We start from the raw sequence: 14,380 nt of genomic DNA, 5'->3' as shown, positions 1-14,380 counted from the left end.
AGAAACGGACGGCGAGGCGCGGTTTCTGCGGCGCTGGCACACGCGTTTCTATGTTGTACAGGGGAGCACAACGTTGGGGAGCAGACTTGAGATGCCTGTCGTAATTTATTAGACCTCCCCTCCCCCCTCCTCATTTCTATTGTTGCCCCTCTCTGGGGAATCATGTATTTGAGTTTATTTTGTATAAGTACCCTAAAGTAGTGTTTTGTATAGTGCTATTGGTCTGTGAGTAATGCGCGTTTTTGTATGTATGTATGTATGTATGTATGTATGTATGTATGTATGTATGTATGTATGTATGTATGTATGTATGTATGTATGTATGTATGTGTGTATGTATGTATGTATGTATGTGTGTGTGTGTGTGTGTGCGCGTGCGTGTGTGTGTGTGTGTGTGTGCGTGCGTGCGTGCGTACGTACGTACGTACGTACGTACGTACGTATGTACAGGATAAATTCTGTTCGTATCCTGTGCTCGTGAAAGGATGTAGAGATTATTCGCGTGACATCATTGAAGCTTTACTGGCAACCATGGCACGCGCAACGCAGCATCAGAGAGGGATAAATAGAGAGAAAGAGGGCATATGAGGTGAATCGTGACACGGCGTCGGTTATATCCGAGCTCTAGTTGGATGACGTTGCAAAGAGCCTCAAGTGCCCGACAAATGAGCGACGCGCAGCATGGAGAGGGCCGGTAGACCGGTGCCGACGAGTCGAAAGCATTTCTAAGGCGAAAGCCTTTAATGTCTCATCGTTGTCGAGAGATGGTTGTCAGCAGAGGTGTCACGCTTTCGAGAGCGAGAGTTAAAAATAAATGAATAAACCTTGTTTTCACCGGGAATTGAACATCCATACCTTGGATACCCAGCCCAGCGCTTTACCAACTGCGCCACACCCCGCATCGTGAAACGCTCTTGATAATTCCCCTTGGATACCCTGGGGATGATAGCGGGATTCCGCGAGTGAAAGGTACTGCGCCTTTCCTTTCCTGTAAACGAATTATAGAACGCCCGTGAACTGACGCGTTCAATGAAATTCTGGTTGTGTTCGACAAGGGGCGCGCGATGTACCGTCACGACAGGTCATGACGTTACCAGGCGATTCATGCATGTATATATGCTGTTGACATCAATCTCTGGATTAATCAGGGTAGCGATGCGAGAATTGAGCGCCTGCAGGCTGCGGCAGACACTGTCGTAGACTATGCTGACAGCAGGGGTTTATCATGCTCGCCTGATTGCGGAACGCTTTCCGTGTCCGCAGACGCACCTGCGTCTGCGATGTCTGCTGGATTCATCCAGATAGTTTCATCTAAATTTCGTGCAACGATTTTGACGCTTTGGTGAACCCTCCCAGACTTACCTGTGCAAAGAAGAGTATATTCCAGCGCTCTGTTCCACAGTTCGATCCAGTCACAGGTCACACCTCGCTGTGATCAATGCATTATTCGAAAGAGCCAGCCCTGTCATTTCGTGGCATGAAACTCGCCCATTTTAAGGAATGCCTGTCGGTTTCCGTGGCGGCACAACGTGGCCGTGATCTTGCACACAAGGCGTGCCCCTGTGCATAGTCTCAACTTAAGGCTATGACTAACAAGTATCTGCCCGCAAGCGATCGGAAAACCGCATGAAATCAAGAGGGATTATCATGCAGAGCGTTTCAATGGGAGGCGATGCCCTCAGATCTACACCTCCATTCACTGCACACTTCTTACCCAGTGATTAACTTTACACAAGACGCTGAGGCACCACAGTGTGTTGATTACGGCAGCTTTGCAGAAAGGCCTAGATAGACGCCAGAGGGGCAACAAGCAGAAAATGCAACTTGAAAAGGCGTTTCAACACAAACTTTAGTTCAACAAACGCACGAGACGAAGCGACAACGCACCAAAAAACGATGCAGAGGTCAGTGGCATCAGTTTCTGAAAACAGAGTATGCATGGTCATCTCGAGGGTGCCCTGGTCCCTTCCACCTTGTTGCCCATGTAGTCCAAGCCGTTGAGCAGCTGCTTGGTGTGTAGGCCTCTGACGAGCAGCCTGCCTGTCTCCTTGTTGCGGATGTCGACCGTGAGAAAAGCCGTGGTGCTGCCTAATTTAGTGGCGGTAGCCTCCACCAGGATTGAGTCGCCCAATGCCGCCTTGCCCACGTAACTGCGTGGACCACGAGATACAAATGATCAGCCAGCTAAGATAACGTGACTCGAAAATGGTGCGATAACTGTGCGATAACTGTGTGCTGTGCGATAACAGTGCACGTTAAATATCTCCAGGTGGTTGAAATTACTCCGGAGTCCTCCACTATGGTACCCTTCTCTCTCTTTCTGCTTTCACTCCCACTTTCGTCCCTTCCCTTACGGCGCGGTCAGGTGTCTATAGATACTGTGCCTTTCCTTTCCTGTGAACTGATTAAAAAAAGCAAGGCTCCCGTGTGCTTTGGGCGGCGGTTTGAGATCTGTGACAGCTTCTGAGCAATAGGGATGAGAGTGATGTTAAATAAAAAAAGGGTAAAGGACGCGTCACTGCAGGGTGCCTCTATTGCCAAGGGAAAAGCTGGGGGACTTCAAGGGCTCATCTAGGCACCGTACCTACTTTGCAATTTCGACCATCTGGTGATCTTTGACGCGCATCTGTTCTTACCATCGAGATTCGCAACACTGGAGGCCGCACGAAGTGACTCGGAAGCAGACATCCTGGGCTCTACACTTTACGACTATATATTTCCCTTCCTATAAACCAGGTTACATTTTTATTCCTCGTCGCTGTAATGCAATGGTTAAGACACTCGACTCCTGTGCCTAAGGATGTATCGAATCCCAGCCGTGGCGGCCCCTTTTCGATGGAGGCGAAAAGCAAGGCGCCCGTGTGCTGTACGATGTCAGTCCACGTTAAAAACAAGGCGGCAGAAATTTTCGGAGCACTACACTACGGCGTCTCTATAACCTGAGTCGCTTTGGGACGTTAAACCCCATAGAGAGAGTAAACTTTATTTGTTGAACGGAATAGCGTGGGTGGTTTCCTCAGTCCAGGATACCATTGGCCTGGGCTGTCTCCCGGGCCCTGGTGAGCAGGCTGCGCTGCTCAGAGAGACCCGTGTGGGCCAGCTCTGCCTCCCACTCCGCTTGGCTAAGCGCTCGAGCTTTATATTTCTTTAATTGCTCTTTGCAGTTTCATATCATGTGAAGGATGTCCGAGACTTCACCGCATGCAGTGCATGTGTTATTTTGGAATTTTTCGGGCCAGATTTTGTGGTACTTTGGTAGGTTTGGGAATGTCCTAGCCTGTAGGTTCCTCCAGGTTACTGCCTCCTGTCTGCTGAGGTCTTTGTGCGGTTCTGCGTATCGTTTTCTTTCTAATTTGAAGTATTGTATTAGTTCCTCGTATGTGAGAGGGGTGGGGCAGCTGGCGCAGGTGCCCGCAAAGTATGCCCTCGGGCTATCCTGTCGGCAGCCTCGTTGCCGTCGATTCGCTCGTGTGCCGGTATCCACATGCTTGTGTGCTTCATTTTGCCCGTCTTTTTTTTTCCAAACTTGTATGCGCCCCGTCACGGTGGCGCAGTTATTAAGATGCCCGACTAATGTGTCATCGCCCAGCACGATAAAGATCCCAAGGTGGTCGAAATTATTCCGGAACCCTCCACTATGACACAGCTTACTCTTCTTTCAACCCCTGCCTCACTGCGGTGGCGCAGTGGTTAAGATGCCCGATTGCAGTGTCAGAGTACCAGGGTTTGAACCCGACCGCCGGCGGGTGCGTTTCGATGGTGGCGCAAAGGAGAGGCCTCCGTGCGCTGTGCGTTGTCAGCGCTCATTACTAGAATAAAAAGATGGTCGAAATTACTTGTAGCCCTCCACTACGGCACCTCTTTCTCTTTCCGCGTTCACTCCCGCCTCCCTACTGCGCGGTTTAGATGTCCACAAAATAAAAACTGTGACGATCTGCGCATTTACTTTCCTGTCAGACAATTATTATTAAGTAGTAGTAAAATCCTTTATTAAAACCATAGAGTTCCTTACACTACCTAGAGGGAAAGCTGAGGGCGCTGCACTTCACCCACCATTAAAGCCCCTCAATAAACTAATGAGGGGCTTTAGCCACCATGGGCGCGCTAAGAATCTTGGGCCGGTGTGCTACTTGTTGGGACAGTCGGTTTTTCTCGGGTACGTGGAGTGGCATTACTGCGATGTTTCTTTTTCGTCATCATCATCATCTGAAGGTGCGTACATAGACCGCGAAAACCATAATAGCGAAGGCGCAAAAGCAGATGTCGCCAATAAATGGTTTCTGTTTCCCGAAATGCGACTAAAAACTTCATTAAGTGATTGCACAACGATAAATATTTTTATAACATTTTTCTATTTCAAAGTTTGCCTATTAAGTACGAAATATTGGTATTTGTGCTGCTCAAAACTAAGCCAACAGGAGAAAGAGCCATCGCTTATATTGCATAAATCTCGCACTGACATGCTGTTTCTCTCTCTTTTTGTAATTTACAGTCACAATATTCAATCTTAGGACATTATTTACGGTAGAACAACGTTTATCTTTGCATTAGTTTTGGACAAAAGTTGCAGTTCTGCACTCGGCAGCTCTCCGGCCCATGATGGTTTGAGCGCCCATGGTGGCTGAACTGGCCGTCTGAAAACTCCATGTAAACTCCCATAGACGGCAGCACAGCTTTCCCTCTAGGAGTAAGAAACTCTATGATTAAAACAGTGCAGTTTGGGACCCTCAGGTTTCGAGACCCCCGCACGGCCTCCTCCAATTCGTCGCAGACTATTCGGATTTCGCCACGTGCGCGGCCGAACCACGTAAGAATCGTTGTCAAATTTGGTATGGGGCCATAACTTTGAGACGCGTGGTTTTGCCGCAAACAAGCCTCCGGTTGAGGCGAGAGAATTTTCCAAAACTGCTACAATAAAAGTTCCAGAACATATTCATTGTCACATATCTGAGAAAGCAGTGCCGCTTTCTGGGGCTGAGTTGCGGCCATTGCAACTCTCCGAAAGGGCGTTTCTGTGTGTATATATATATATATATATATATATATATATATATATATATATATATATATATATATATATATATATATATATATATATATATATATATATATATATATATATATATATATATACAAACCACAAACTTTTTTCATTAATAAGATAAAATAGGTTCCCGATTATTGTTGTTCCAGATTTTCCTGGAGCGCGGTGACTGATCTGCTCAGCCTCAAGACGCGGGATCGAGTCCCGGTCGGGGCGACCGCGAGAGCAGGTTCCACTTTTACCTCATGCTCATGTCCACGCTGACGTTGCGCACATCGCGGAGCGTCAGGAGCGCGTACGTGCTAATGACATCGACGAGGCTCGCCGAAAAGCTCCCCTGCATGGTTCCGAGGTGGTTGAGGACGTTCTCGTTGACCGTGAGCTCGGCCGTGCATTTGCCATCTCCGGCCGAGACGATACGCACCTGAATGCCAGAAAGAGCGGCAACTGAATGTTATGCAGGCTGAGCAGACGCCTCCGCCGAAGCACTTTCGTTTCACGACTGACAACAACAGTTTCCCCAGAAATTGCCTACCGCAGAGTAACGGGGGGCTAAATAAGTAATTTGAAGTTACATACCAGCAACAAGGAAATCAATTCTATATTTACGCAAACGTCTAATACTCACTGCGTCGAAGTGTTTGGTGAAGGTTCCACTGCTTATAACTCGCTGCAAGAGCTGACGAATTCTATCCAGCGTGTACGCAGCCATGTTGTTTGCTGCCGTTGTTATTGTTTAGTTTTGTAACTCTGCTTTATGATCAATGTGATCAAGTATTCCTTTCTCCATGTGATCAAGTATTCTTTGTATTATAAGTTTTTTAAAAGAAAGAAAATTTGGCGCTGCTGACTATATTGAGTGTCGGTATGACGATTTAAAACCAAAAGTTTTTGAACTATTTGCGTGACAGTGCAGCAGTTATTGAAAGTCAATTTCTAATGGCTGAGGTGGTTGAAAGCAGTGTTTTCGTAAGAGTTCTTGCTACTAAATCGATTAAATGATAACTTTGTGAAAATATGGTTAAAATCGAAAGGTCGAAAGTACGTTGATGTGGTTTTGGTTTCATCAAAACGCCGTAAAAACCGCAAAACCTCTATGGCCGTAAAGGAGCATAACATGAGCTATACATGAGCGTAACATAACAAAGCGACTGGGCATTGATCTGTGGTTAATATTATTGAACAGTTTTTTTTTTATTTTAGCAATGAGACACTTGAAAAATGTGTAAAGTCACGCCACCGCCAGCCTGACTTTCGGTTTAGCTCATTATTTACTGCAGATATGCATCCAAAATTGTCGACGTACAATATTTATATGTTAAATGCCGGAAGCAGCGGAGCAGCTACATCTAAAATCATCTGTGCCTACCACGGTGCACGGTGCCTACTAAAGTTTGGCAAAAGAAAATAAATAAAATAAAATGCTAGTCGTTGTAGTGTTGTAGGTTGTAGTTGTAACGTAGCGACACGTAGTGGCAGATCACATCAAACAGCACTTCGTAAAGCATGTCAGCCGGCTGTTCGACTTGACGATACGCGCTACACGTGTTGCGCGGTAAACAATGTGCCGCTGAGCTCCTGTCGTCTTCGCATCTTCGGTAACCTGTCTTTCGTGGTAGACAGTCACCGTGGGCTGTTGTAGCCTGCGTGGCTTTCCGCGCGGCTCTAAGTACGACATTTGAAGACGACGTAAGAGTGCTTGGCGTTGTTTCCCTTTTCTTTTTTCGCGGCACTGTCATAGCGCGCACTCGTGTCTTTCTCGTGGTCGTCCTCGTGCATATACTTCACCAGGCAGCGCTTTACTTTTTGCGTTGCTAATTTGCCGGAATTTATCATTCCCTATCCAGTTTCACGACTGAGATACTATCGCAACTGCTTTTTCTGGACCTCATCTGCTCGCCGGCGTGCTTCAGTGTAATATTACAATAGCTTTATTTTATGCACGGCCACATCCCCTTCGTTTCAGTAGTCTGCGACACGTTTTTTCGCTGAGGCTGCTTTGGCCTGTGAAACTGATATATCTTCGAATTTACCGCCTTTACACGACAGGACGTTCACCGCGCCAGTGAAATTTCCTCCCTCATCAGCCTGGGATGCGCTCTGCTTAGGTTCCCTCACGCTCCTCGTGGCACGCTCAGGGACTCTACAGCAGTAAAGCCAAATAACCAGGCATGTGCTTGTTAATTTTTGATTTTTTTCAAGCGCGTTAACCGGTCTGCGTATGGTTAGCAGTTTATGGCAACAATATCTCTTCCCGGTGTAGTCTGTGCACACACCTTAAAACTCCGAACCTCACAACTAACGGTACGCAAGCGCTGGAGGTGAAGTGCTACAGTAGCGGATGCTTGTAGCGCAGGTTTTGATGTTCTACTCCTTTCTGTAGCCTCTACATTCACCATGACTCGCAAATTGTGCATAACCCGGCCTGGAACTGCAGTTGATAACCTTGCGTACAAATTTTCACTTTCAGATAGTGCTGGTTTCTCTGTTGTGGCTGTGTCACATTTCGGACTGCCATGGAGGAGGCTGTCACTGAGAGAAAGTCCGCCCACTTAATCCTAGAGGACGGGACTACATACACTGGTGTGGCATTTGGAAGCCAGACATGCATTTCAGGGGAAGTTGGTGAGTTTAGCTATGTTCTTTTTTTGTAATTTATGTTCATTTTCTACTTAATTTGAAGAAATCCCAAAGCGGTCATGCACACTCTTAGGTAATGCAGTTTATGTTCCCGTGCTGATGGTACTACTGTCTTTTAGGTTGCCATGTTTCCTGACAAAAAGTGAGGAAAGTATGTTGGAAGCGTCATAATGATGACAACACGTTGAATAACTTGCATTCCTTTTGTCTCTAAGGAATACACACTGCACACATTGCTGAGCTTAGACAAGCTCCAACTAACACATTTAGAAGTTTTTTTGGAATCAGTTCTCTCAGTGATCCTATGCAGTTCTCTAAAGTGTAACGAAAGGAAATGCTGGTAGTGGTACAGTTTTAATATTTCGGTTACTTGCTTCTCGGCTAGCTTTGTTACATATGAGTTGATGCAGTTCAGTTGGCATTTCCTTCCTTGCCTGTAAAACACTTCTTCATGCTTAGCGAGCTATTCTCAAGTTGCAGGGTTGTGCTAGCCAATGGTTACAAGGTGATATAAAAACAAAATCAGAATCTTTTCACTGGAGCTTACTCTTTTGCTCATATCTTTCATGCAGTGTTCCAGACGGGCATGGTGGGCTACGTCGAGTCGCTGACAGATCCATCGTACTGTCGCCAGATCCTTGTGCTAACCTATCCTCTAATTGGAAACTATGGGGTCCCCGATGCTGCCGAAAAGGACGCACATGGCATTCCTGTCAACTTTGAATCTCACAGGATCTGGGCAGCTGGCTTGATTGTTGGCGAGTGTGTCAACAAATACAGCCACTGGAGTGCTCGCCAATCGCTCTCGGATTGGCTTTGTGCCGGTGCCGTACCGGGCATCTCTGGTAAGAGAAGTGCACCATACTTTGGCCCAGGCATTTACATAAATACCATATTTACTTGATTCTAAGCCCTTTTCTCAGTCACAATGCCATTTGAAAAATCTAAAATTCCCCACTCATTTCATTTTATGTCTATATCTTGACAAGACGGGAAACTTATTCTGCAAACACGACTGAAATGGCGCACTTGAAGTTTCAAGCTGTGACAGCCCTCTTCACAGTTTTAGCTACCGTTATGGTTGCCAAACAGCCGATAACGAACAAACTGATGTGGGTTTACGATGCCTGCGAAACCTGTCGAGAACTGCCAAATTGCTGCCGATTCCATGTCCACATAGAAACATGCTCATAGAGTAGTCGAGGTAGCTTTCAGCCAGGTTTTGCCATCCGGCGCCGCCAGCTGTTGTAGAGTGTTGGAACGCAGCAACACGAGAAGCTACAGACAGTGCCACACCTTGAGTCTCCAACAGCTCTGGGTTGACTTAGTGAGCAAGCAGGCTGGAAGTCTTGTCTACGCCTTTTTCCTCGCAGAAAAGAGAGTGCTTACATTTCCGCGCTTTTATATATTTTTATTTTTTTTCAAAAAGTTTTTGCGAAGCTAGGGGGTTGTGCTTAGAATTGCGAAAATATGGCAGCATCTTTGAGACTAATCAGTACTGCTTCTTAACCCTTTGAGGGTCGAATTTAATAAAACAAAACTTTCCCAATGGTCAAATTACTATTGCGGATTTTGAAAGAACAAAATGAGTAAAGTCGGAGAAAAGCTCTAAAAAAATATTAGGAACCGTATTTTGGAGTCAACATTGCTCAACACTGTAAACTCGGGAACCTCAGTAAACAAAGAGAACAGAAATACCTCGTGAGCATCGATGATAAACAAGCTTACAGCAGCCGCAATAAAGATGGAAATCAGGTTCTATGGGAGTGGCCATAAGGACAAAAATCGGTTTGGCATACCTCTGCAGACCGGGCCACACGCTGCAGCTAGGAACGAGTTCTGATTATCTTCAGAAGAAGGCAGCACAATAAATTTCGAACGCTTCTTGTAAGTCCTAGGAGGTGGCAGCACCCCCCAGTGAGCATGCATCGTCATTAAGGCGCGAAATTTCATACAGAAGGTGGAAACCATACCCGTATGGCAAAAACATTGTGGGAAGAAAACCGCTGCTGCACATGTACGGCAAAAACCCTCAAAGGATTAAAGAGTAGCTCTGGAGGGTTTTCACATATTTTGAGCTAAAAGTATCAGTTCCTCAAAAGCGCTGTCTTCTTGGAAACTTTTTCCTGGGCGTACAGCAGGTACCCAGGTATGAAATATACAATAGATAAATTTTGCCATATCAATTGTCTAGAATTTTCTCTTTAAACTTGTGCCTCTGGGAGTACCACCCTACTCATGTCATTGTTATTAGCATCCTGACTCCCGCAGCTGTAACACACCTCTGCAACAGAAGCCTCATTTCGATGATGCGATGGAGAAAACAAAGGCTGTAGTTCTGAGGCCCATTTCTGAGTCCTGCACTTCGCATGAGGCCTTTTGATCCGGCCATCTGCTGTGTGTGGCAGCTTGTTATGCTCAAATAGGTTGGGGAGTGTCCGGGGCACTTCTCGTAGGGTCTTAGAGTTGTCGTGTTGAATGCTTTGCTTACTTTTTTTTTGTTTCTGGGCTTTGCAATTTCTGTAGAATTTTGCATGCTTTGCAAGAAATACTAAGTCATTCCTCCTTAGTCGTGAGGGTTTCGGCGACTCCTTGAGCGTTGTTCAAGACAGAGTTGTACAGAGGAGCTGGGTTGGAGAAAGAGTATTGCAGTGGCAAAGGTTAGGTTCAGCAACTCGTTCCCTCCATGGGCTGAGCTAAATTTACGACTGAATATGCACTAAATTTAGTTAAATCCTAGGTTGTTGTTTCAGTTCATTTCACCTTGTAATATATTGTTGGGCCACAAGCTTTTAGCAGTGGACACGAAATGAATTGCGTTTAGGAGATTTGTGCAAATATTAAATTTTTCAGTTTGATTAAAGTGGTTTGATGCCCCAAAGCGACTCAAGCTATGTGAGATGCTGTATGGAGGGCTTCGGGAATTTCGACCATCTGGCCTTGTTCAGCATGCACTGACGTAGCACAGCATGAGGGCGCCTTGCTTTTCGCTTTGTTCGAAAAGCGGCCGCTGCAGCCGACATTTCATCCTTTGGTACAGCAGTTGAGTACCATAACCACTGTGCTACAACGGCGGGGCTCTTGAATTTTCGGCCGTGAGGCAAATGGGATTAATAAGTTTTTCACAAATTAAATAAGGCATTTTAGTATAATACTGAGTTTCTCTCTTTCCACAACAGCTAAAGAAATAAACACGTTGCAAATGTTTTTCACTAGGGATGACCAAATATTAAAATTATTTAGTACAACTAAAGTATGAATAAGGAAAAAAAAAAGCCTTTTAATATCGAATATCCTAGTAAAAAAAAGGAAAGTAAAAAGTAGCAAACATTGTTAATTTTGTTTACTTCATAATGCATGTGGTGTTTGCAAAGAAAATTCATTTAGAATTGCGGTATGAATATTATAAAGGATTTCATGTAAAGTTGTGTGTGAATATTCAAAAAAACTAATATTCTAAATTTACCGAACACTACACGGCAGTTTCCCTGCACTGCGCGCTTCACCGCGGTGCTTGACCATGTGAGCTGTGCAGTGAAGCATCTTCAAAGGGCAGCGGGGTCATTTTGTGAACAGGGACCTTCCCTTTTCTGAAGGGGGCTTTCCCGACAGTGTGCACAAAGCCAGGCACTTGATGAAACCAGAAAAAAAAAAAGTGTCGTTCTCAATTTGGTTTCATCTGAAATGCAGACATCCATTGTGCAGGTGTTCATCAGATAGAATTACTGTGACGCACACGTCTTTGGCAGTTGTTTCAGGCCTACTTGTTTTCAGTTAACTCAGGACATTTTTCTTCTAGTTTTCTGAAGGCCAAATTAATGAGTTTCCTGTATTCAGCAGCAATATGACAGCTCCACCTGGTTTCATCATTCCCGTACAAAACAAAACGGTGTACGGAATCCTGTATAAAACGTGTATTGGATTTTTCAGTACAGTGTACACATCTGTGCAGTTCTTGTTTAACTTTGTGTACAAATGTCATGTGAATTCTGAAACAAATAAGGTGAACAGTGTTTGCTATTTTTTTTATTTAATGCTCTTTTTTTTTTTTTTTTTCACTGATCAGATATTCAATTCGATATTCGTGAGCATTTTTTTTTCCCATATACATATTCGAAATTTCCAATATTCGCACACCGCTACTTGCATTGTAACAATTTATAGTGCGGGACTGGATATAACACTGCTTTTGCCAGCCACCAGTTTACCTCCCATAGGACTCGATGTGAAGTCATAGCACTTATGATGAGGTCGCATGAAGTGATGTGCCAGCTATAGTGTGGCTTTGAAATTCACTCGGTGACCGTGGAACAGCAAGTACCCTTCCCCGTGCGGGACTGGGTTTCCTGCATGGCAGAGCACATTGCAACACATGTTTAGGGCACAACACAACTGCATGCGTTCACCACATGTTTCCTCCCTCAGACTCTACATGTTGCTCCTGCCTTGCACAGGAATACACAATACCGTTTTTATGCATCTGGATCGCACCACATTTTCTCACATGGCTCTCTGTAATGCTTGTTCACTCTTACGTCGCTCTTTTCTTAAGATTAAGGGGAAATACTGGTTGTGATTGTGTCTTCGTTCAAGTTTGCTCGTGTGCCGCATTTCTCTCTTGGTGACAAACCGTTAAATGCCGGCGCGCTGCCAGAGCAGACACTGAGCTATATTCCTGTGCATGTACACCGGACAGTTTGCACAAGGTGGTATTTTTGTGATGATAGAAGCAAAACGGAGATACCGTGTCATGGACTGCCTCAACAGTACCCAAAACTCTAAATAGGATTTCTTTGTCAGCCTCCCTGCAAGGCTTGTTTTCCAATCAAATGGTTTCTTTTCGAAATGCCTCGTATCCTTTGTGAAAATGAAGAAAGCCAAGTGGTGCTTTAGTACGACGTGTGCAGCACGACTGTGGATGTTAATGCCACGGCCGCTCGATGGAAGCGCACTGGGGGCGGCCTGCTGCGTCGCGCCGCCGTCAATGGGCAAGCGCGTCCTTGGGGAGTTTACAGTTGCGCCCGCTATTTCTGCTGAGGGCGCCACTGTTCGGGGACACGTCGCCGCCGGGGTCCCTGGCTCTGAGCGCGCGGTTTGCTTCCTTTCTGAGCGCGTTCGCCTCGCGTCTGCGTGGTAAACGCAAACTTTTTTGTGGGCGCGTGTGCAAGCACGTTTACGTTGAGACTGGATGCGTTTGTTTTTAAGGCGAAAGCCGTTCTATGCCCATGGAACGAAAATCTATGCGCAGAAGCTGTGCCTGTTATCTGTGCGTCGCATCTGTGCACTTGTGTGCCAGTCGCAAAAGCGGACGTGCAAGGAGGGAGATTAAGAATGAAAATGATTGATGGTGATAGGTAATCAATAAAAGTTATAGACATTGATAGAGATAATGACTAATGATCAAACTACGACATGTAATGACCGTAATTGATTAGAAATGAGTAAAAGTGCTTAGCAATGTGTGGTTAATGACTGTAATAGCTAGGCATGACTCATCATTACGGTTAATGACAACGAAATGATCAATATGTGAAACGACATGTAATGACCACTGCTGATTCTAAATGAGTAACCTGCTTAGTTATGAGTGATAAGGGCTACAATGACTACGCAGGCGGACTCATCATGACTGAGAAACGAGCAATATATCAAACGACGACTTGAAATGACGAACTATGGCAAACGATGAGAGGCAAATGATAGGAGAAGGGTAGGCTTTCGCCGTCCTGCGCTTAAGAGACATCTAAGAGACCCTCTAATTTTATCTGCTGAGCTCGCTTTAGGCAGACAGCAGCGAGGAGTGGAAATGCACATCGCTTCCTCTGAAATGAAAGCGGCGCTGCGGTTAAAAGGTCCAGATGCTGAAGCATAATGCCCTATCAGCTGCCATTGAATTTGCTACAAGGGACAGCAGATTGGACTTGATTAATTATAGGTTAACCGTGCAAACAACGTGACGGGAACACAGGAGAAGAAGACGGCCCAACCACGCTAGTTGTGTTGTCCTCTTTTCCTGTGTTCCCGTCACGTTGTTTAACCTATTTAGTTACCAGGGAGCTGGCCAGTGAACTAGGATTTTCAACTATGTGTTGGTGAAGCAGATGAACACGATGAGGTAGCAGAAGCTTTTCTCGCAGGTTATGTTGCGGGGACATATCAGAAAAAGCTACGAAGGCTTTTTTTATATATAAGCATGCAATTTGTTCTAAATTTTGCCACGCTAGTCTGAGTGGCCTTGCAAGTAAAGGAGCCTGTGCATACATTTGTTTATACTGTTGAGACTGTTTGAGCCGATAAGATAAAACGAAAAGCCACGTTCCACAGAAAATCCGGCGCCCGCTCTGTCGGCGGACAGTCGGAAAAAAACCTCTGTGGTAAGATGCACTTTAGTTGGTGGTATGGCCAGACACCTTTGGCGCAATGAGAACACATGACATGTTCAATGTGGCAGGAGCTGCCAAACCAGAGAGAGTCAATAAGATGTAAGGGTGAAATGGGAATTATTGAAAGCGGGAGGACCCTTAGATCCCAAGTCAGACGCACTATACTCCTATAGGGCACGTTCGTACGGCTGCGGTAAAGAGGGGCTTTATATAGCTATGTGTAGGGTGCTATTTCACATAATGCGGTGGCTTAAGGCTGCATTCTAATGATATGAGACAGAGGCAGCAATTATGGGATACGGTGAATAAGCAG

The 14,380-nt window shown here is 45.5% G+C and overlaps 2 protein-coding genes across 4 annotated transcripts in view; one reads left to right on the top strand and one right to left on the bottom strand.

The window, feature by feature from the left end:
• Positions 1-1,813: 1,813 nt before the first annotated feature.
• LOC146178376 (acyl-coenzyme A thioesterase 13-like) lies at positions 1,814-5,776 on the bottom strand. Its single transcript, XM_084579744.1, has 3 exons — positions 5,673-5,776; positions 5,287-5,468; positions 1,814-2,150 (listed from the first exon to the last, which is right to left on the bottom strand). Exons 1-3 carry the CDS (start codon positions 5,754-5,756, stop codon positions 1,943-1,945), a joined length of 474 nt encoding a protein of 157 aa, XP_084435870.1. The 5' UTR covers positions 5,757-5,776; the 3' UTR covers positions 1,814-1,942.
• A 772-nt stretch (positions 5,777-6,548) lies between these two features.
• The window catches only part of r (carbamoyl-phosphate synthetase 2, aspartate transcarbamylase, and dihydroorotase rudimentary), an 89,930-nt gene continuing 82,098 nt past the window's right edge, over positions 6,549-14,380 (top strand). Inside the window, exons 1-4 of one of the 3 annotated variants that reach the window (XM_084578210.1) lie at positions 6,549-6,733; positions 7,094-7,213; positions 7,515-7,669; positions 8,257-8,529. In XM_084578210.1, the coding sequence (XP_084434336.1) occupies positions 7,561-7,669; positions 8,257-8,529 (382 nt within the window). In that variant the 5' untranslated portion in view covers positions 6,549-6,733; positions 7,094-7,213; positions 7,515-7,560. The remainder of the gene's footprint in view (positions 6,734-7,093; positions 7,214-7,514; positions 7,670-8,256; positions 8,530-14,380) is intronic. The other 2 variants (XM_084578211.1, XM_084578209.1) reach the window with 2 other exon arrangements.

This window comes from Amblyomma maculatum, chromosome 9 (genome assembly GCF_055883805.1).
Source record: "Amblyomma maculatum isolate TAMU_Amacu chromosome 9, ASM5588380v1, whole genome shotgun sequence".
Taxonomy (NCBI): Eukaryota; Metazoa; Arthropoda; class Arachnida; order Ixodida; family Ixodidae; genus Amblyomma; species Amblyomma maculatum.
The sequence above is the reverse complement of the archived record's forward strand: the minus strand, read 5'-3'. Positions and strand labels throughout refer to the sequence as shown.

Excerpts from the sequence above, each read along its gene's own strand:
- LOC146178376 (XM_084579744.1), bottom strand. The coding sequence starts at position 5,756 with ATGGCTGCGTACACGCTGGATAGAATTCGTCAGCTCTTGCAGCGAGTT. Across the intron at positions 5,469-5,672 it reads TCACCAAACACTTCGACGCA|GTGCGTATCGTCTCGGCCGG; the intron begins GTGAGTATTAGA and ends TCTGGCATTCAG. Across the intron at positions 2,151-5,286 it reads AGCGTGGACATGAGCATGAG|TTACGTGGGCAAGGCGGCAT; the intron begins GTAAAAGTGGAA and ends TGGTCCACGCAG.